At 38.9% G+C, this 21,512-nt stretch overlaps 1 protein-coding gene across 1 annotated transcript in view; it reads right to left on the bottom strand.

Annotated features, from left to right (window-relative positions):
- The window catches only part of LOC123860316 (guanylate-binding protein 7-like), a 67,333-nt gene that overhangs the window by 9,007 nt on the left and 36,814 nt on the right, over positions 1 to 21,512 (bottom strand). Inside the window, 12 exon segments of the mRNA XM_064587534.1 lie at positions 10,352 to 10,523; positions 11,391 to 11,584; positions 11,912 to 12,014; positions 12,287 to 12,499; positions 13,856 to 14,136; positions 15,232 to 15,327; positions 15,330 to 15,386; positions 15,389 to 15,472; positions 16,779 to 16,886; positions 16,889 to 16,957; positions 16,960 to 16,982; positions 17,191 to 17,297. Of these exon segments, the coding sequence (XP_064443604.1) occupies positions 10,352 to 10,523; positions 11,391 to 11,584; positions 11,912 to 12,014; positions 12,287 to 12,499; positions 13,856 to 14,136; positions 15,232 to 15,327; positions 15,330 to 15,386; positions 15,389 to 15,472; positions 16,779 to 16,886; positions 16,889 to 16,957; positions 16,960 to 16,982; positions 17,191 to 17,297 (1,507 nt within the window).

Here is a 21,512-nt window from a genome sequence, read left to right as displayed (position 1 = left end):
TGCATCACATTGATTGATTTGCAAATACTGAACCACCCTTGCAACCCAGAATAAATCCCACTTGATTGTGGTGAATGATTTTTTTAGTGTATTGTTGGATTCAGTTTGCTAGTATTTTGTTGAGAATTTTTTCATCCGTGTTCTTCAGGGATATTGGCCCGTAGTTCTCTTTTTTAGTGGGGTCTTTGGTTTTGGAATCAGGGTAATGCTGGCCTCATAGAATAAGTTTGGAAGTTTTCCTTTCCTATTTTTTGGTTTAGTTTGAGAAGAATAGGTATTAACTCTTCTTTAAATGTTTGGTAGAATTTGCCTATGAAGCCATCTGGCCCTGGACTTTCGTTTTTTGGGAGTTTTTTGATTAATAATTCAGTCTCTTTGTGGGTTATTGGTCTGTTAAAGTTTTGTATTTCTTCCTGTTTCAGTTTTGGTAGTTTATATGTTTCTAGGAATGCATCCATTTCTTCCAGGTTGTCTAATTTGTTGGCATATAGTTTTTCATAATATTCTCTTATAATTGTTTGCATTTCTGTGGTGTTGGTTGTTATTTGTCCTCTCTTATTTGTGATTTTATTTGGGACCTTTATCTCTCTTTCTCTTTCTCTTTCTCTCTTTCTTTGGTAATCTGGCTAGAGGTTTATCAATTTTATTAATTTTTTTCAAAGAACCAGCTCCTGCTTTCATTGATCTGTTCTATTGTTTTTTTAGTTTTTGCTATAACCTTTATAATTTCCTTCCTTCCGTTGGCTTTAGGCTTCATTTGTTGCTCTTTTTCTATCTCCTTTAAGTGTAAGGTTAGGTTGTTTGTTTTAGATTTTTCTTGCTTCTTGAGGAAGGCCTGTATTGCTATATAGTTCCCTCTTATGACTGCTTTTACTGCATCCCAAAGGTTTTAGACCATCCTGTTTTCACTTTCATTTGTTTCCATGTATTTTTTTTTTAAATTTCTTCTTTGATTTCCTGGTTTGACCTGTTCATTGTTTAGTAGCATGTCATTTAACCTCCTTCTATTTGTGGTCTTTCCAAATTTTTTCTTGTAGTTGACTTGTAGTTTCATTTTATTGTGGTCACAAAAGGTGCATGATATGATCTCAATCTTTTTTTATTTGTTGTGGCCTGTTTTGTGACCTAATATAAGACCTATTCTGGGGAATGTTCCATGTGCACTTGAAAAGAATGTGTATTCTGCTGTTTTCTGGCGGAATGTTCTGAATATATCTGTGAAGTCCAGCTGGTCCAATGTGTCATTCAAAGCCATTGTTTCCTTTAGATTTTCTGTTTAGATGCTCTGTCCATTGGTGTAAGTGGGGTGTTAAAATCCTCTACTATTATTGTGTTTTGTCAACTGGTTCCTTTATGTTTATTATTGTATTATGTATTTGGGTAGTCCCATGTTGGGTGCATAAATATTTACAATTATTACATCTTCTTGTTGTTTTGTTCAGTTTATGATTATATACTGCCTTCTTTGTCTCTTGTTACAGTCTTTTTTAAAAATCTAGTTTGTCTAACTTAAGTATTGCACTCAAGTATTGCTACTCTGGCTTTCTTTTGACATCCATTTGATGTCACTTATCCACATGATAAATGTTTCTCCATCCCTTCACTTTCAACCTCCAGGTGTCTTTAGGTCTAAAATGAGTCTTTTGTAGGCAGCAAATAGATGGGTTTTACTTTTTTATCTTATGTCTTTTGGTTGGAACATTTTGTCCATCTTTATTCAAAGTAATTATTGATAGATATGTATTTATTGCCATTTTATTACTTGTTTTGTCAATGTTTCTGGAGATTTTTTCTAGTCCTTTCTTATCTTTGTCACTTTTGGCCTCTCCTTTGCATTCATAGAGTCCCCTTTAATATTTCTTGCAAGGCTGATTTAATGGTCATAAACTCCTTTAGTTTTGATTTGTCTGGGAAACTCTTTATCTCTCCTTCTATTCTGAATGATAATCTTCCTGGATTATCTTTTATTCTTTTTTTTTTTTAAGATTTTATTTATTTATTTGACAGAGGGACAGTGAGAGAGGGAACACAAGCAGAGGGAGTGGGAGAGGGAGAAACAGGCTCCTGGCTGAGCAGGGAGTCTGATGCAGGGCTCGATCCCAGGACCCTGGGATTATGACCTGAACCCAAGGCAGACACCTAACAACTGAGCCACCCAGGCGCCCCTGGATATCTTTTATTCTTGGCTGCAGATTTTTCCCATTCAGCACTTTAAATATATCATGCCACTCTCTTCTGTCTTGCCAAATTTCTGTTGAGAAATCTTCCACTAGTGTGATGGGTTTTCCCTGGTAATTTAAGATTTCTTTTGTCTTGCTGCTTTTAAGACTTTTTTGTTATCACTATATGTTGCAAATTTAATTACAATATGTCTTGGTGTTGGCCTGCTTATGTTGATTTTTATGGGTGTTCTCTGTGCCTCTGGACTCGGGATGTCTTTTTCCAGATTAAGAAAAATTTTCCAGATTAGGGAAGTTTTCTGCTATTATTTCTTGAAATAAAATTTCTTCCCCCTTTTCTCTGTTTTCTTCTTCTGGGACTCTATAATATGAATGTTATTACATTTGATAGAGTCACTGAGTTCCCTAAGTCTATTCTCATGTTGCATAATTCTTCTTTCTCTCTTGTTCAGCTTCATTATTTTCCATTATTTTGTCTTCTAGGTCACTAATTTGTACCTCTGCTTCTTCCAGCCTGCTGTTTATTGCATCAAGCCTGTTTCCAATCTTGTTATTGAATTCTTTGTTCTTAATTCTTTTAAACTCTTTTATCTCTGTGGTAAGGGTCTCACTGATGTCTCCTATTCTTTTCTCAAGCCCATTGAATATCCTTATGATTGTTGCTTTGAATTTTCCTTCAGGCATGTTACTTTATCTGTTTTTCTTAGATCTCTGGCCGTGGCCTTATCTTATTCTTACATTTGGGATAAATTCCTCCACCTTGGCATTTTGCATTTTCTCTAAGTCTCTGCCTTCATCTCTGTGTTAAAAAAGTCAGTTATGTCTCCTGCTCCCGAAAGTAATGGCATTATGAAGAGGTCAAGTAGTGCCCATGGCCTGGTGCTTCAGGGAGTGTCTCTGGTATGTGCCCCATGCACTCTACTGTTGTGTTTTGGCTGCTCTATTCTTCAGGCCAATCATCTGCAGAAGTTTTTGCCTGCTTGGGCAGTGTTCGGTTGCTGGCCTAAAGGTGCTGATTTTTAACTAGGTATGCTCTGGTCTGCTTGTGAAGTGAGACCTGACACCAACTGCACCAGAACTGAGGCCCTGCAGAATATTCTGGTGGGGAGATGTGATGTGGGCAGGGGTTTGTGCTGGCCTACTGGGGGAGGGGACTGCCGCACTGGGACTGAGAAGGGCAGTCCTGCCATAGTATGGGCTTGGGGGAGGGGGTGGCAGGCTTGGTGTAAGCAAGTTAGTCAGTGTCAGTGCTGAACGACTTCTGTTTTTATGGTGAGGGGTGGGGGAGGGAAGTGACACCAGCCATCTCCTTTGTTTCCAGAGAAATATCTCTGGGAATTTTCCCTCTCAAGGACACACTCAGGGAAGAGCAAACAGTCTCCCCACTGTGTGCCCCAGGCATCCCCCCGAGATAGCCATTTCCACACTGCCCACCCCTAGGTTGTTTGCCTGCCTTTTCTTCAGGAGCAATACAGTGCCCTCTGGTCTCTATCCCAGGCACCCCTTCTGACCTTTAAAACTCCAGGCTTTAAGCCCTGCTGGTTGCAAGAACTCATGAAATTCAGCCCCTTTCATTTTCTAAGCCAATGGTTTTGGGGAAATGTTCTCCTTGTGAGTTCCCCTGTGTGCTTCTGTCTCTTTTTCACTGTTCTCCATGACCACAGCTCGCTCCCCTTCACAGTGCTCATGATTCATTTCTCCCCAAACCACATCTCCATACTTCCTACCTTCTTGGATGTGTCCTCTTCTCTCCCTTTAGTTGTGGAGTTTGTTTTGTCAGTCTAGGAAGACATTTTGATTATAATTTTTCTCTTACCAACATATTCTTCTGTAATAAGACTTATTGGGATGGGTTAAATAGATGATGGGGATTAAGGAGTGCACTTGCAGTGATGAACACTTGGGTGATGTATGGAAGTGCTGAATCACTATATTTTACACCTGAAACTAATAATAACACTATGTTAACTAACTGGAATTAAAATAAAGCTAAAAAAATGTCTTCCTAAAGTAATAGAGTGTAATAAGTGTCAGCTTGATTGAACTGAAATTACATTTTTTGATACCCTACACATTTTTTTAAATAGACTTTATTAATTTTTTTAAGAACAGCTTTAGGTTTATAGAAAAATTAGCAAAAAGTGAAGTTTTTGTATATCCCTAACCCCTCTCCACCTCCCAATTTTCCCCAATTATTTATATCTTACATTAGCATGTACATTTGTTAGAAATGATGACTCAATGTTGATAGATTAAATTCCATATTAGAGTTCACTCTTTGTGTTGTACATCTATAGGTTTTAACTAATATATAATGACCATTATGGTATCATACAGAATAATTTTATTTTAAAGATCCCCTGTGCTCCACCTATTCATCCTTCTCTCCCTCCCTCTGAGCTCCTAGGAACCACTAGTATTTTCACTGTTTTGCTTTTTCAGAATGCCATACAGGTGGATGACAGAATGTAACCTTTCAGATGGGCTTCTTTTCATTTAGCAATATGTATTCAAGTCTGCTCATGTGTTTTGTGTCCTGATAGCCCATTTCTTTTTAGCACTGAATAACATTCCATTGACTGGATGTATCACAATTTGTCTATTCACCTGCTAAGCATATGTTGGTTGCTTGTAAGTTTGGGCAATTATGCATAAAACTGCTTTAAATATCTGTGTGCAGGTTTTTGTGTAAATCTGTTTTCAACTCATTTTGGTAAATAACTAGGAGTATGATGTCTGGATCAGATAGTAAGAATGTTAAGGTTGGAGAGAAACTACAAAACTGTCTTCCAAAATGGCTGTACTATTTTGCATTCCCACAGCAATAAATGGGAGTTATCACTTTACATCTTTAACAGTATTTGGTGTTGTGAGTGTTTGGATTTTAGCCATTTTAGTAGGTGCTTAGTGGTATCTTACTATGGTTTTAATGTGCAGTTCTCTAATGACATATGATGTGGAGCATCTTTTTGTATGCTTGTTTGACATCTGTGAATCTTTGATGAGGTGTCTGCTCAGATCTTTTGCCCATTTTTAAAGTGGGTTGCTTTCTTATTCTTGAGTTTAAAGAATTGTTTGTATATTTTGGTTACCAGTTCTCTATGAGATATATATTCTGCAAATATTTTATCCTAATGTGTGGCTTGTCATTTCATTCTCTGAATGGTGTCTTTTGAAGATCAGAAGTTTTAAGTTTTAATGAAGTCCAACTTATCAGTTTTTTATTATGGATTGTGATTTTTGGTGGTGTATCTAAAAAGTCGTCACCAAATCTAAGGTTTTCCCTTATGTTATCTTCTAGGAATTGTATAGTTTTATGTTTTACATTTGGGTCTATAATCCATTTTGAGTTTATTTTTGTGAAAATTGTAAGATGTGTCTAACTATCTTCTTTTTCTTTTTGGTTTATGAATGTCCAGTTGTTTCAGCATCATTTTTTGAAAAGATTATCCTTTATCCACTGACTTGCTTTTGCTCCTTTGTCAAGACCACACAGTCTTGATTACTGTAACTTTATAGCAAGTCTTAAAGACTTTATAGCAAGTCTTAAAGTTGGGTAGTTTCAGTTTCTTTTTTCTTCTACTTCAATATTTGTTGTTTATTCTGGGTCTTTTGCCTCTCCATATGAACTTTAGAATCAATTTGTCAATATCCACAAAATAACTTGCTGGGATTTTTACTGTGGTTATACTAACCTCTAGAAGTGACAGCTTGACAATATTGAGTGTTCCCATTCATCACATGGACTATTTCCCCATTTATTTAGATTGTCTTTGTTTTCTTTCATCAGAGTTGTTATTTTCTTTATAAAGATCTTGTACATATTTTTTTTTTCAGATTTATAACCTAAGTATTTAATTTTCAGGGGTGCTAATATAAATGGTATTGTATTAATTTCAAATTCAAAGTGTTCACTGCTGATATATAAGCAAGCAATTGATTTTTGTAGGTAAACCTTGTATCCTGTAATCTTGCTATAATCATTTATTAGTGCCAGGAGTTTTTTGTTGTTGTTGATTCTTTTGAGATTTTCTACATAGATAATCATGTCATCTGCAAAGGAAGATAGCTTTATTTCTTCCTTCCCAATCTATATATCTTTCATTTCTTTTTCTTGTCTTATTTATTAGAACTTCTAGTATGATGTTGTATAGAAGTGGTGAGAGCAGACATCATTGCCTTGTTCCTGATCTTAGTGGGACAGCATCTAGTTTTTCACCATTAAGTATGATGTTAGCTGCAGGTTTTTTGCAGCTATTTATCAATTTGACAAAGTACTCTTTCTCATTTGTGGGAAGTTTTATCATGAGTGTTAGATTTTGTGAAATGCCTTTTCTTCATTAATTGATATAATCATATGATATTTCTCCTTTAGTTTACTGACTTGAGTTTAACCTAACTCTGTAAAAGTTGGTGTGGCACCTTGCTTTGGAATTAGTTGTTATTTGGCATCTAGTATTCTCAGTCCAGGGTCCTTAGTGGACCCCTCATAGTAAGAGTCCCATTTAGCACCCTGAAACATAAGAAGAAGGAGCCCCAAACTGATGATATCCTGATCCACATGGGGTTCCTGAAAATGCAGACCTTAAGCAGTTTCAGGTCATCAATCTATTTGATGCAATTCTTCAGCTAATAAAAATCTGGGAATAAAGGAATAAATGATTTTGGAGTCAAGATTTATAGCTTTACAATATTCTTGAACAAGAGCAAGAGGCACTAGCCACTGTGAGAGAGAATTAAACACAACAAAACAAATACTCTGATATTGTTGGGATTGGGGAAATCTATTTTAAAAAAAAGAAATAAGAAGAAACTGTTATGTACAAATTTAAAAGAATAGCTGCCCTTAGTTCAGCAGTTAGTATTTTTGAGCTTGGGGAGAAGGACAGAAATTAAAATTTAAGAGGTTTTTGTATTTGTATGATTGATATCAGAAGGATGGAGGCTTCCTCTATGACCTGGGTTCTGGATGCTAGCATTAAATATTTGTGAATGTGGAAAAGACAAAAGGATCACAAATGCCACTCTCCGAGAGGTCCTGATGTCCCTCTGTTCATTTCCCTCAGCACAGTATCAGCTGACTGTAACTTTTCCTCCATTCCACCCTGAATTGAGTATAATTTGTCTCATGATACATATTTGATGGTGACTATAGGCACTACCGGTATGTACCATCCTAGTTTCTTGGCCATTCCTCGGCTTGCCCTGACCCTATTACTCCAGGAAAAGATTTGATGTCTGGCAGTGAGGCTAGTTGGAAAGAGCATCTTTGCCCTTGACCCAAAGATCCAATCTGCAAAATTAAAATAATAGTTAGCTAGTTTGGCTTCCCTTCATTGTCTGTGATATCTGGTTCAATAGTGAATATCTATGCAAGTAAATTTTTGTTAATCTCCACTTTTGAAAGTATCATTTATACATGTCATCAAACCTTTTGAGAATAGTTCATTTAAAGGTAAGGAATTTTCAAATTTGAGATTTTGTTATTAGCCTAACCAAAGCCTGCTGACAAAAAGCTATTACTTTATGTTTTGTCTATTTGTTATTATTATAAACCTCCCCGTCCTTCAAAACTAGCATTTCCACTGCTTTTGTATATTTAAAAACAAAGAAAAGTTCTCATTCTTGGCTAACCTGCATCGTGAAAAGGACAAATATTTTACCATTAAATAAGAAGTGATTACTGATAAAATAATGTTAAAAATAAAGTGTGTGAGGGGCTGCTGGGTGGCTCAGATGGTTAAGCATCTGCCTTGAGCTCAGGTCATGATTCCAGGGTCCTGGGATAGAGCCCTGTGTTGGGCTCCCTGTTCAGCGGGGTGTCTGCTTCTCCCTCTCCCTCTCCCCCTCCCCCTGCTCGTGCTCTCTCTCTCTCTCTCAATCACTCTCTTTCTCAAATAAATAAATAAATAAATAAAATCTTAAAAAAATAAAGTATTTGGTTGGCTACAAAAGCAACAATTAATCATATTCAGAAGGATTTTAGATGGCTTCAGAGAAGAGGTGCCATTACTGCTGGATCTTGAAGGATGACTCAGATTGCAGCAAAGAGAAATTGGAGGAAATGTATTTTAGACTGAAAGAAGGGAATGAGCAAATATATAATGGTAGTAAGCAAACGCTAGGAATCAGCTGGAGTTCACTATATCTGTAGGCTCGTTAAAGATGAGGTTGATAGATCAGTTGGGACCTGAGTCACGGAATTTATTCCAAAGGCAGATACAGGCTTTGAAGGTTATTAGGTATGTTCAGAGTAGTATTGAGTTCCACATTCTGATGGCAGAAGGAAGAAGAGTAAAGTGAGGACACTGGAGATAGAGATCACTTCAAAGGTTGCTGCTACAGCTTAGAAGACATATTACTACTGTTCTACCGCTCCAGGCATGTGTGGAAGCATTGTTCCACAGTGTTGTTCAGGGAGTCAGGTTCCTTCCATCTTGTTTTGTATCCACTAAGAAAGCCTATTTATCTCCAAGGTCAAAGCTCAACTGCTGCCAAATCTGATCTAGTAGGAGGGAAAAGATGTACTGGTGGAGCACAGGAGCATAATTTTATGGCCCAGACTTTGAGTCACATACACATACTTCTTTTTTTTAAGATTTTATTTATTTGATAGAGAGAGACAGATAGTGACAGAGATAGTGAGAAAGAGCACAAGCAGGGGGAGAGGCAAAGGGAGAGGGAGAAGCAGGCTCCTTGTGGAGGAGGGAACCTGATGTGGGGCTCGATCCCTAAAGGATGGCAGCTCCCATATTTATTCTAACATTTTTTGAACACCTGGTGTTTGTGTGGTGGCCTCTGTGCTGGGACAGAAATGTGTTCCAGTTCTAATGATGCCTTTTGGGAGAGAATGTAGGTTTGATTCTAACTAATTCTCAGTTCTACTTGAGGCAGCATGGTCACACCCATCTACAAAAAAATGGGAATTGCTAACAATGTGTAGAAAACAGGCTATCAAGCTGCATGTTGGAATAAGGAAGACCGTTCCCTTACACTTTACAGAGTAACTCACACAGATCTGGAAACAAATGCAGCAAATTATAGGGCTTTCTGGATTCTGTATTTCATATCAGGCATAATCTGATACTTTCATGACCCAGTGGATCCATTTTATTTTTTTTTAAAGATTTTATTTATTTATTTATTGGAGAGCGAGCGAGAGAGAAACAGCATGAGAGAGGAGAGGGTCAGAGGGAGAAGCAGGCTCCCCGCCAAGCCGGAAGCCTGATGTGGGACTCGATCCCAGGACCCTGGGATCATGACCTGAGCCGAAGGCAGTCGCCTAACCAACTGAGCCACCCAGGTGCCCCTCCATTTTAGATCTATCTGATGGTTTTACTAATACCCTAAGGACTATAGGACTAACGTCCTACTCACTCCAGGCATTATAAAAACATACTATTCTCACTACAAACAGCAGCCTAGCAATCTGGGGGTGCCATCTGTTCACTTCAGAGACTAACACTACAGAAAGTGCTAGAGTCTTGTGGATTTAAGGACCTCAGCAGAGTCCAGAGGGATCTGAGGTTTCAATGAATCATGTCGTTATGATTCTCCTTGGGATCATGATTTTCATTAGTTTTGGCCCTCCTCTTTCTGAGGAATCACAGACTTACCTTTAGCTTGTGATTCAACATTTTTTCCTGCTCCCCCTGAAAGTTTTCTCTTTCCCTCTCCAACTAATCTCTCAGTTGGGCTATGTTTTCTTTGAAGCTTCTCTCTTGAGCCTCCAGTTTTTGCTGTTGCTGCTTGTATTTCTGGCCTGGCAGGTCCATTTCCTTCTCAGATGCCTCCTTCTTAGCCTGCTCAGCTGTTCCACAAACATCTTAGAGAGAAGAAAGCAACAATCAGGTCTGATGATTTTATTTTGCAGTATTTTATTTGTTTTGCTGCAACTGCAAATCTGGCCTTTTCTTATACTTCTCTTTTACAATCTTGTTTACTATTTCTTTAATTTGATCAAAATTAAGTCTGACTTTTGTATGTCACACCTTAGTAATTGGTAATCATGGTTTATCTTTAAACTTTTGTTAGAAGAAACTAATATGACACAGGCTTCCAAAGTATGTCCCAGCATCACAAAACCCCCTCATTTTCTTAATCACTAAAAGGAATTCTGGACCTATGTCATTATGAGCCCAGAATCTTCATCCCCACACCAGGTAACTCACTAGGATCTGGCATTTCTTCCCCTAACACTTTATCAATCACATCAAAGATCCATGGGCCCAATGAATATTTATCTTCATTATTCATGGCAATCTCTTTTTTTAGTAGCTGTATCTCTGCATGCAACTCCTCAGATTTCTTTAGAAATCCTTCATTAAGAAGTTCTTCTTGGATCTATAAAAGAGAAGGAGTCCACTTTTGAAAATCCTCTGTTATCAACAGTAAGGGTTTTGAGTTTAACAGTTTCAGCACTGAAGCATCATGTCTACTGTTCTATCACCTGAGAGGGCTCTTTGATGAGTCCGTCCTGGAGAGAGGGAGTATCCATGGTTTACACCTTCCCATGATTCCCTCAGCACCACCTCACTAAGAGTGGGGTGGGGTCAGGCTAGGTCAGACCTGAGAACTATCCTCACGAGAGGAGTTCTAGCACTGAGGATGCCCTTCAGAGCGATATAGGATTAATTCTAATTATTTCTCAGTTCCACTGAGGTAGCATGAACACACACATCTAACAGATAATGGGAACTGCTGCCCCCCCTCTAGACTGCTGCTTATCAAGTGCCAGGTTGAGTTGAAGAATTAATTTTCCTCTGTGCTTTGCAAGATGACTCACACAGATCTGGAAACAAATGTAGTACATTTTAGAGCTTCCGGAATCTTGTATTTCAAGTTCAATCTGATACTTTTAAGACCAGATGGAGTTCTTTCAGGTCTGTTTGATGGTTCAACCAAGAATCCTAAGGACTAGTGGACTAAGGCCCTATTTAACTGGGGCCCAGTGAGATCACCCTAACAGTCACCACAAACAGCAGCCCAGCACCCTCAGGGATGTTAATTGCACACTACAAATTCTCATACTAGGTGCTGGAGTTTGTGGATTTAAGGGCCTCAGCAGAGTCCAGACAGATCTGAGGTTTCAATGAATCATGTCTTTATGATTCTTCCTGGGATCATGATTTTCATTAGTTTTGGCCCTCCTCCTCCTGAGGAACCATGGCACTGTCCACTGGGCACTGCCTAGGCTCTGTGCAGACTTACCTTCAGCTTGTGATTCAACATTTTTTCCTGTTCCCTCCGAAGGTTTTCTCTTTCTCTCTCCAACTTCTCTCTCAGTTGGGCTACGCTTTCCTTGAAGCTTCTCTCTTGAGCCTCCAGTTTTTGCTGTTGCTTCTTGTATTTCTGTCTTAGTAGCTACAGTTTCTTTTCAGCTGCCTCCTTCAAAGCCCACTCAGCTGTTCCACAAATGTTTTAGAGAGAGAAGAAAACAAAAGTCAGGTCTGAGTCTAGCCTCCTCAGCACAGATACCAAACTGATGTTGAAAAGGTAGCTGAGAAACCTCTGAATTATGTGGGTTACCAAGAGCACATTTCAGAATGTGATCGAGATGGCCCTCCTTGTCTGTCAGATTTAAAAAGACAACTCTGATTGTTATATTTAGCAGTGCTGTTTCACAGAAAGAGAGGAAGCTCTTTGTTTCAGGAAGGTTTTGCTCTCATCTCTGTCTGAAAGTAGTGCAAGAACCTACCCACTCTGCTAAGAGCTCAACCCTGCACCTGTACCTGCTAGGACCTTCTCCTGATAGGTGAGGACATTGTCTCCCTGCAGGATGGAGTTTTCTACTGCCACCTGGTTCTGTAAGAAGTGCTGGAGAACTTCATTTGCCTGAAGAAACAAGGAGCAGAGACATGTCATGTAGCAAAGAAAAATTGTTCTCTTTAATCCAGAATTCCCAATTCTACACCATTTCTTGGGAAGAAATATTTCTAGGCTCTTCAACAATATAAAACTAATTGCAGATAAAAACTAAAAGGGTGGAGATATGGCAATGCTCTGCTTTCTCCGTTAAAATGGTGCTATAATCTTAGATTTTCAGAAAAAGCAACACCCTTTGACTCTAGGATTCTGACGACTACCCCTCTCTCTTTATTCCCCACCTTAACCCCTTTCCTGGGCACTAGGTTATAGTCCCATTCAACCTTTTCCTTTGCTTCTAAGTAAAGATGGTATCCTCCAGGAACAAAGAAAGTTCCTCTTGAAATGCTTTTCATCAGGGTCTCTGAAAGTTGTTTATGCTGTGCCTGGGAATATTTGACAGAATCATCTTCATTCTGCAGCAAGAAATCTTCCTTTATCTCCTCTATGGTGTCCTGCCAGGGAAATGAGGGAGAAATCCAATAGAAAGAAACTGTTAGGAGGGAAAGTTCAATGTCATCCTCTTAGAAAAAGCATCATGATCACCTATGAATAGACTGGAACATGGAATGAACCAGGAGTCAAGAGACTTTTAGTCCTAGTTCTTTTTTTAAAAAATTTATTTATTTGAGAGAGAGAGAACACACATGTAAGTTGGGGAGGGGGTAGAAGGAGAGGGAGAGAGAGATTCTCCAACAGGCTCCTCGCTGAACACAGAGCCTGATGGGGAACTCAATTCAGCAACCCTGAGGTCATCACCTAAGCCCAAATCAAGAGTCAGACACTCAACTGACTGAGCCACCCAGGCACCCCAATAGACTTTTAGTCCTAGTTCTGATCGATTCTCTGTGTTACTTGGAAAGCCCATTAACTCTCTTGGATTCAGGCTTATCATCTGTAAAATGATAGGGTTGGAAGACCTAAACTCCAATTTTACTTCTGCTGTAGTATGAGTAACAGTGACTCAACCATCAACAATGAACAATAGGAAGTTGAATTGTGGCTGGAAGTAGTGTTTCCTCAGAGGATTTGGGTTGCAATGGATGGAAATGTGTACAAAGAAAATCAAATACCCAGTGATGACTGAAGAATACTCTGAACAGAGTTTGGAATCTTTCATGAGTTTTCCCCCAAGGACTCAACTGTGTGAAGATATAAGAAGAGAACTTTGGGATGGCTGGGTTGCTCACTTGGTTTGGCATCTACCTTTGGCACAGGTCATGATCCCAGAGTTCCAGGATCGAGCCCCACATCGGGCTTCTTGCTCAGTGGAGAGCTGCTCTCCCTGTGCCCCTCACCCAGCTCATGCTTGCTCACTCGTGCCCTCTCTCTCTCAAATAAATAAATAAAATCTTAAAAAAAAAAAAAAAGAACAGAACCTTTTTCCTTGAATCTGTAAATTGCAATCCATGGGACTGGATATGCCAACAACCTTAATGAACTGGAGGCTCCTCAGAGGCCTGCAGATGAGAACTTGGGTCAGGCTGACATTTGTTTTTAGCCTTGTGATACCATGAGCAGAGCACATGACCACCCCATGCCAGATTTCTGATCTATGGGTTGGTGAAGCTTATTCATGTTTGCTGTTTTAAACTGGTAAATTCATGGCAATTCTCATGCAGCAATAGAAAATTTTAAAAAATGCCTATGTTAGAGTAAAAAGGTAATCTATAACCTGTAGAGCCCTGTCTCACAACAATCCAGGCTCCTTTGAACATGATAAAGAGATGAGCTATTTGATCAAAAATATAGGCTCTAAGCATCATTTCAGAAGGGGAGAAATCAGGAGTGCTAAATGCTAAGACAATTACCATGAGTTTTTTCTGGAACTCCCGCTCGTCATCCTTGAAGGAGTGCTCCATGAACACTGCAGTGGCTTCCCTCTCACAGTCTGCATGCACATCCAGCAACTCCTGGAGCTTGTCTGTGGGGAGCTTCACTCGCTGGGCCATCTGCTTGCTGTAGTGGTCAGCTGCCTTCTGCACGGCCACTGAGTTCTCACGCTGGGCTAGAGCTGTCACTGCGTTCTCCAAGCAAGGAACTGCTTCATGATTAATGGCATCCACATAGGCTTTCAACAGAGTCCCCAGCCCTGAATAAGCCAGGAAATTTGAGGATAAATACCAAGGTCTCAATCACTGGCTTATAGTTTTTATGGAGCATCATTCTAAGATCACAAAAACCCCACCTTATTTACAAGGAAATTTTATTTTTCTCCTTTTGGGAATCTATTCCTTTCTAACAGCATTACTGTTTTCCTGTTCTTTCTTTTATTGTTCTCCATTTTGTCCTATGACAATTTAAATTAACAATTACACAGTATGTGCATGGATTACTGGAAAAATGATTTCCTGTTCATGAGAATGAAAAGGAATAGATTATATAGGTGAAGTAATGGACACAAACAAGACCAGCTACATAATTTGTGTGGCCTGGTACAAAACAAAAATGTAAACTCCTACTTGAAAATGATTGAGAATGGGGGCACCTGGGTGGCTTAGTCGTTAAGTGTCTGCCTTCAGTTCAGGTCATGGTCCCAGGGTCCTGGGATCGGGCTCCCGGCTAAGTGGGAAGCCTGCTTCTCCCTCTCCCACTACCCCTGCTTGTGTTCCCTCTTTTGCTGTGTCTCTCTCTGTCAAATAAATAAATAAAATCTTTAAAAAAAAAAAAAAGAAGAAAATGATTGAAAATTCAAAACAGGGATAGAGACTCTTAAAGCAAGTATGGGCCCATCTCCACACAGGGCACTACAGGACTGCTTACATCACATGCCCATGAAGCCTGCCCTGCACATAAGATTACACAAAATTCTGTTTCTCAGTGGACTTGCAGGAACTCGTAACTTCTACTTATGACCTGACTCATGTAAATTTGCAAAATATCTGCTATCTCCTTAAAGACAAGAAGTTATCCCATGGAATTTCTCAATGTACAGATGTCCTCTCTTTAACCCCATCTTGCCTTTTTATGATTAGTGGATGAGGTTCCTGAGATATATTAGGTCTCAGCAGACTCTCACATAGGGAGACTTTAATGAATAAACACATATGGATATCTTTTCATGGCATGAATATCTGCTTCCACAGTTACACACAGATGTAAATAAAATTACCGCCAAATCCAGGGTATCATCAAAGCTCCACCACACACTGACACAGAGACGTGCTTTGGGACAAAGGTGATTCACAGCTCTCAGTGACAATGATTCCCTCTTTTAGGGTCTTGGTCTTTGTATGATTGAAAATATAGGTACAGAATTTCTTTGATTGCTCCTGGAAGTACTGTCCAGCTTGTCTTCTGGCACCTTCTCAAGATGGAATAAGAGATTTCTGTCATTTGTAAGCCAAAGATGAAGCACTTCCATTTTGGAAAGAAATGCCTGATACACTCTCTGGACATGTTGGAGTTCTGGATTCTGGGATTTGTGCCTGCAAAGTGGAAAAAAAATGATCACTGAAAGGTGGCTTTAGGTAAGGGGGTCAGGACTTTCATTTCCAGGCATTTTTGCATCATTGCAGCTCCTGTGCCTATAAATCTCCTTTAACTCAATCATTTCAAATCAACCTGGGCCATCACCACAGACAAGGAAAATCCATTTCTGCATGGAGCAGAGCCAAGAAAATATGGGAGAAGAAGGAGAGGCATCAATCCCAACTGAAGCAACTTATGGTTGGTTCCTTAACACTGTTATGGAATTCAGTGGTTGAAGTATTCATTAAATCTTTATTAAATGACTAATGAGTAAAAAAAAAAAAAATGGTGAGAATTCCTTTTGTGATTTGACTGGCCCCATATTAGATATGAAATATGGACCCTAAAATAAAGTAATGCCCAAAGAAGAGTAAGATATTGCTTATGAAAATATCAGGAGGAGGACAAATAATACCAAGGTAAGAAAAAAACTTAAAATTCAGAGTAAAAAAAAAATGACACTAAATAAATATGTTTGGAGTTCTTTTAGCAGAAACATCCCTACGGTAAGGTTAACTTAAAGGTAATTGGAGACCTTAGCACTGTCTATATCAAACTGTATCTGACTTGACAATGCTTCACAGAATTTTGATTTTGGGGGGTATGTCAGATGTTCAATAAAAGTTCTTTGAGGGCGCCTGGGTGGCTCAGTTGGTTAAGCGACTGCCTTCGGCTCAGGTCATGATCCCGGAGTCCTGGGATTGAGTCCCACATCAGGCTCCCAGCTCAGCGGGGAGCCTGCTTCTCCCTCTGACCCTCTCCCCTCTCATGCTGTTTCTCTCTCTCTCTCTCTCATAAATAAATAAATAAAATCTTTAAACAAAATAAAAAAAATAAAAGTTCTTTGAAACAATGAATACATGAATGATGAAACAAAAATATGTATTACTTCAAAGTGCCATCAGTTATTCACCTGGCTAAAATAAATTAAAAATAAACTGCATGTAAAATTTACATGTAGTAAATTGATATTAAAATGGTAACAATGTACAAGACTATGAGAAAGAAGAAAGTGAAATCATGAGAAAGATCAATGTGAATCTGGAAGTCTTACTAGATGGACATTTTTTTTTTCTCCTGGACATTTATTGTGTAAATATCTTTTCTCTGAAATTTGTAACTCTGGCCATGAGTAAAATACTCATAGAAACATGAAATATATTTTTTAAATTAGGTCATTTAAATATGGTATATGCAAGCAAAAAAAATACTATTCAGTCTTAGAAAGGAAGATATTCTAACACATGTTGAAATATCCACCACCCAGAACATGCTCTGGAATCAGCTTCAAGGCAACCTCCAGGTACTCATCTTCGGTGATTGAGGCTTCATCTATCTTCAACTCTAGGGTGAAATCCCGAACAGTCCAAAGTCTGGAAAGAAGCTCACAAACTCGGTGGAGTCCTTTTCTTCCTCAGAGGTTGAGGAGGATTTTGCCCTTTTAGCTGTGTTTGCTCAGTCACATAGCTGAGAATTTAGCTAAGGAAGGAGAAAGTATTTACACCACAATTTTCAGCTCGTCGTATTTAAAAAACAAATTTTATAAACATTAACTTATGTCCCATGTCCCCTTCTCCTCAACCATGACAGTTAAGTCGCAGGAAAGATGACATCTCAGTTACCATTCCTGTAAACTCAATGAAACTTGGTGGCTTGGTCCCTGGAAGGATCTGGCAGCTGCTCCAGGGCCTGGTGGTTGATGGTGCCCAAGCTGTTGTAGATTAAGGTGCTGCTCAGAAGCACAGTCAGGGCAAAGATCCATGAGTCATTCTTAGGGTTTACCTAGAAAGCACCTTAGAGCAAAAGGCTAAAGAGTCCACTCTTCATGTACTTGTTAACATTTCCATTCCATAACACGTGACTGGAACATAGTAGGTGGGCACCAATAAACAGGAAATTATTCCTATAGCAAATTTTATGTGTCGTGGTCAACATTAAAAACATAAATGTTATTCAGTTAAATTCAACAGCTATTTGTTGAGTTTCTTCTAAATGCCAGGCAGTGCATTTGGTTGGGTGGATGCAAAGATCCATATGATAGTCCCTGCCCTCAAAAAGTTGGCTTTCTGGGTTGGCTGACCAATAAGTAAACATACAACAGCAACCAAGTTAATGATCTCAGGAGTAGAACCGAAAGCTAAAATATAAAAGAAGAAGGGGATAAATGCAAAAATGAAAAAAAAAAAAAGTGTCCTGGGAATTCTGAGCAAAACATTACTTCTGACTTTGAAATGATGGCAGTAGATAAAAAAAAAAATAGCTGGGTTGGAGCACCTGGGTGGCTCAGTCGGTTAAGTGTCTGCCTTCGGCTCAGGTCATGATCTCAGGGTCCTGGGATGGAGCCCTATGTTGGGCTCCACACTTAGCAGGGAGTATGTTTCTTCATCTCCCTCTGCCCCTCCCCCTGCTCATGCTCTTTCTCTCAAATAAATAAATAAAATCTTTTCAAAAAATTTAAAAATAGCTGGGTTTTAAAGAAATGATGGAACTATGGACTTGGACTTGTGGAAATGAAAAGATCATGCAGGCAGAAGGACCAACACAAGCCAAGTCAGAGTTGAAAAGCACAGTCATACAAAGATCTAATTATTCCATTTGTCTGAAGCAATGTGTAAATGTGTTACACATTTGTCTAACAAGGCTGGGAAGGAGATTCAGGACAATATGTGAGTGGCACTGAAGGCCAGGAAAACAGAATTGCACACTACCTAAATCACACCACATGTTCTAAATTTATTGAGCTGTTCTGTTGCCATCAGTTATTAATAATATAATATGTTTTGGTCCTTTAAACAAAAGCAATTAGATAAAAAGAAACAAGTTTGGGCCAAAATACAGTATTTTTCTCATTAAGAGTCCCTCTTCATTTTGGGGGGGCAAAGGGAGGGGATAGTGTGGATCTAATTCATTGGGAATTAAATTGAGGGGCCCTGTAAAATAAGTAACAAGTTGGTAGGGTTTGTTGTTGTTGTTTAGTGTGAAAAGTTGCTGGTACATTCAAAGAAGGAATAAACTTGTTAAAATTCAAACATGGTGAGATGAATTCATGAGGCTGAATAGGTATTGTTTTAGTTTCTCTTCTGTTTTTATTTTATACTTTATTTTATATTGAGGACTTTAAAACTTCTTAAGTTTTAAAATATTAAAAATTTTTTAAATTCAGAATTTCTAAATTTCTCCTTTATTTTTCTGGGCGGGGGGGCAGTATTGGAATCAAACAATCTACTGCTGCAACAATGTAGACTCAGACTCATATAAAGTAAGGAGAAACTACTGATCGCACCTAACACTATAAAGGCAACAAACCTACAAGTATCCTGTTTGCAATATTTTCTACTGGTCAAGATCATGCTTTTTAGAAGTCAGTGAAGAATTAATCTCTAAAGTCCAGAAACTTAGACTAAAATCATTATGAATGTTCCTGGAATAGCCAAAGCTTTTCTGGGGTTTATATAAATAGATTACTTTGTTTAAACCCTATTTTCAAGACTACTATATTCAATGTCACAAATCTATACACTTTAATTGGTAGTCCCATTGACCTGATGAGTTACAATTTAGATAGTTTACATGTTATTTCACCAGGAAAGTTTAGATCTAATCCTTACCTAAAACAGGGTTTCCTCCATGGCACCCTGTACTGGTTGTACTAAGTACTTGATATCTTCCCAGCTAGCCTCTGGGTCTTTACTTTCTTCACTGCAGTGTCTCTAGTACTTAGCAGAGAGCCCTGGATTTAGCTGCTTAATAAGTGCTTATTAAATTGTGTCATTAACCCTGGTGTTAAAAATAAGATGAATATTTTGCCTCAAAATACCAAAATATTTGTGCTCTCAAGGAAAAAATTCAAGGTAAGAGAATCTAACCTCATTATCCATAATTTGCACTTGCTATTTGTGGGAATATGGCACAGAATTTGAATTGAGGTGGTAAATTAATAGGCAAGAGCAAGGAAGGGTTCTCAACTCCCTGCCTTACCTTTTTCACATCCCCCAGCCCCTCAGTGTCCAGAAGGATCAGGGTGTGTTTCTTCTTGGTGGAGTGGGGCACACATCACATCCAGATGCCCTTGGTTTCAGATCTCACTGTGGAATTCAGTCGGAAATGTGCAAGGGAGGAGTCAACAACATACAGGGCCAGTGGATAGTCCAGGTTGCCCAGGAGCTACAGTGGTGAAACTTGTAAGAAAGTAAGGGCCCAGCAGGGAGAGGAGTTTTTTCCATTTTAGTGACAATCTAACATTTATGCAGATTAAGGACTTTCTTTTTTTTTTTTTTTAAGATTTTATTTATTTATTTGAGAGAGAGAGAATGAGAGACAGAGAGCATGAGAGGGAGGAGGGTCAGAGGGAGAAGCAGACTCCCTGCCAAGCAGGGAGCCCGATGCAGGACTCGATCCCAGGACACCAGGATCATGACCTGAGCCGAAGGCAGTTGCTTAACCAACTGAGCCACCCAGGCGCCCCGATTAAGGACTTTCTAAAGAAACACTTTGGGCCCCCTATTCACCTTGCACCTGTAGAGGTTCAAATAGGTCACATGACAGATTAATGTAAACTCTACCAACCTGTGTAGTTTTAGCTGACCCTTAAGAGGAAAGAAAAAGCATGCATCCATAAGTAGAATTAGAGAGGGGGCTGAAACAAGAACTCTGTGTTTCTGGTTCACTCTTCATGTAGCATCTCCCTTTCCTTATCTGGGTTATTTTTAAGAGAAAGCCATCTAAACGGAGAAGACACTGACATGGGAAGGACAGCATCGAGCTGTCACTCGAATCCAGTTCTGTCACAACAGTTGCCTAATAGGGGAGCAGTGAGGCCTGAGTCTTGAAATGTAGGCATCTTATCCATAATGTGAGGCTCTGAATGCCTAGATAAGTAGACAGGATTTGTTAGATAAGAAAATCACTAAAGTTTTTCAGATGGACGGTAATAAAACCAAAAATATATTTAGAAAAATTGGTATGGTATTGGAATAGGGGAATAATTCGGAATTGAGATTCTGAAGTAGTTAGAACGCTTCTAGAATTTTAGAGCAGGGATGGACTCAAGTGACCATGTAGTCCACTGGGAAATTGCCTTGTTATTATTTGACGTCATCTCGAGTAGAAAAGAAAAAGGACATTGTTGAACCTCCCTAGCTAATATTTATCTCTCAATTTTAAAAATTCTTTAATCCCGCAAATAAAACCTATGAATTTATTTGGATCAGACAAGGAAGTTTCCTTCTCTGATTGATGGTCAAGAATTTTCCTTAAAAGAAAAATAAAGACACGGTATTTTGCTTAGAAACTAATAGGAGATTGGAAAGTAAAAGGGGAGAGAGAAGGAAGGAGAAACTACAGACTGGGAAGGATGAAGGGAGGCGGGAGGGAGGGAAATGGATGAATGTGTGGGATCCTGAGAGTTTAGTGGACTGCAGTTCAACCTCTAGTGGTGCTGAGCTAGAGAGAAATTAATACATTTGAAAATAATAGCTGCATGTTCTAAAGAGACAGAAAGTCCTATAGGACAGTGGGGAAATTTTTATAAAACATCAGTAAGAACCATAAGAAACAACTAAGTTAAACAACAACAACAAAACTCCACATCAGGGAGCCATAAGAACGTTCACATTGCTCTTAACGACAGACTACGTTGACCCTATTATATTTATTTTTATAAAGATCATAACATTGAAAGGAAAGCTCAATGCTTGTCAGTAATTAGCACAGTGTTGGACACTGTACAAGACCTAGAAGCCACTTTTAGACTTCTTGTGACTCTTGGGACACTTATCACTGATGAGTCAAACATTGTAGAATTAATCAAGACTTTAGGCATTGATTCTCAAATAAAAAAGTATGTATCAGTATCAGTATCAGAACCAGCTAAAGTAAGTAAATGCTGTAGACTTATCCTAATTTGCTCTAACCGTGGAGGAAAGGGCTCAGATTTTAGATTTATTTATTTGAGAGAGAGCGTGTGTGAGCGTGTGTGCTCATACAGTGGGGGAGGCA

The sequence above is a fragment of the Mirounga angustirostris genome, unplaced genomic scaffold (assembly GCF_029215605.1).
Source record: "Mirounga angustirostris isolate CCGP_5_RB_7025 unplaced genomic scaffold, mMirAng1.0.hap1 SCAF_4, whole genome shotgun sequence".
NCBI classification, from domain to species: domain Eukaryota; kingdom Metazoa; phylum Chordata; class Mammalia; order Carnivora; family Phocidae; genus Mirounga; species Mirounga angustirostris.
The sequence above is the reverse complement of the archived record's forward strand: the minus strand, read 5'-3'. Positions and strand labels throughout refer to the sequence as shown.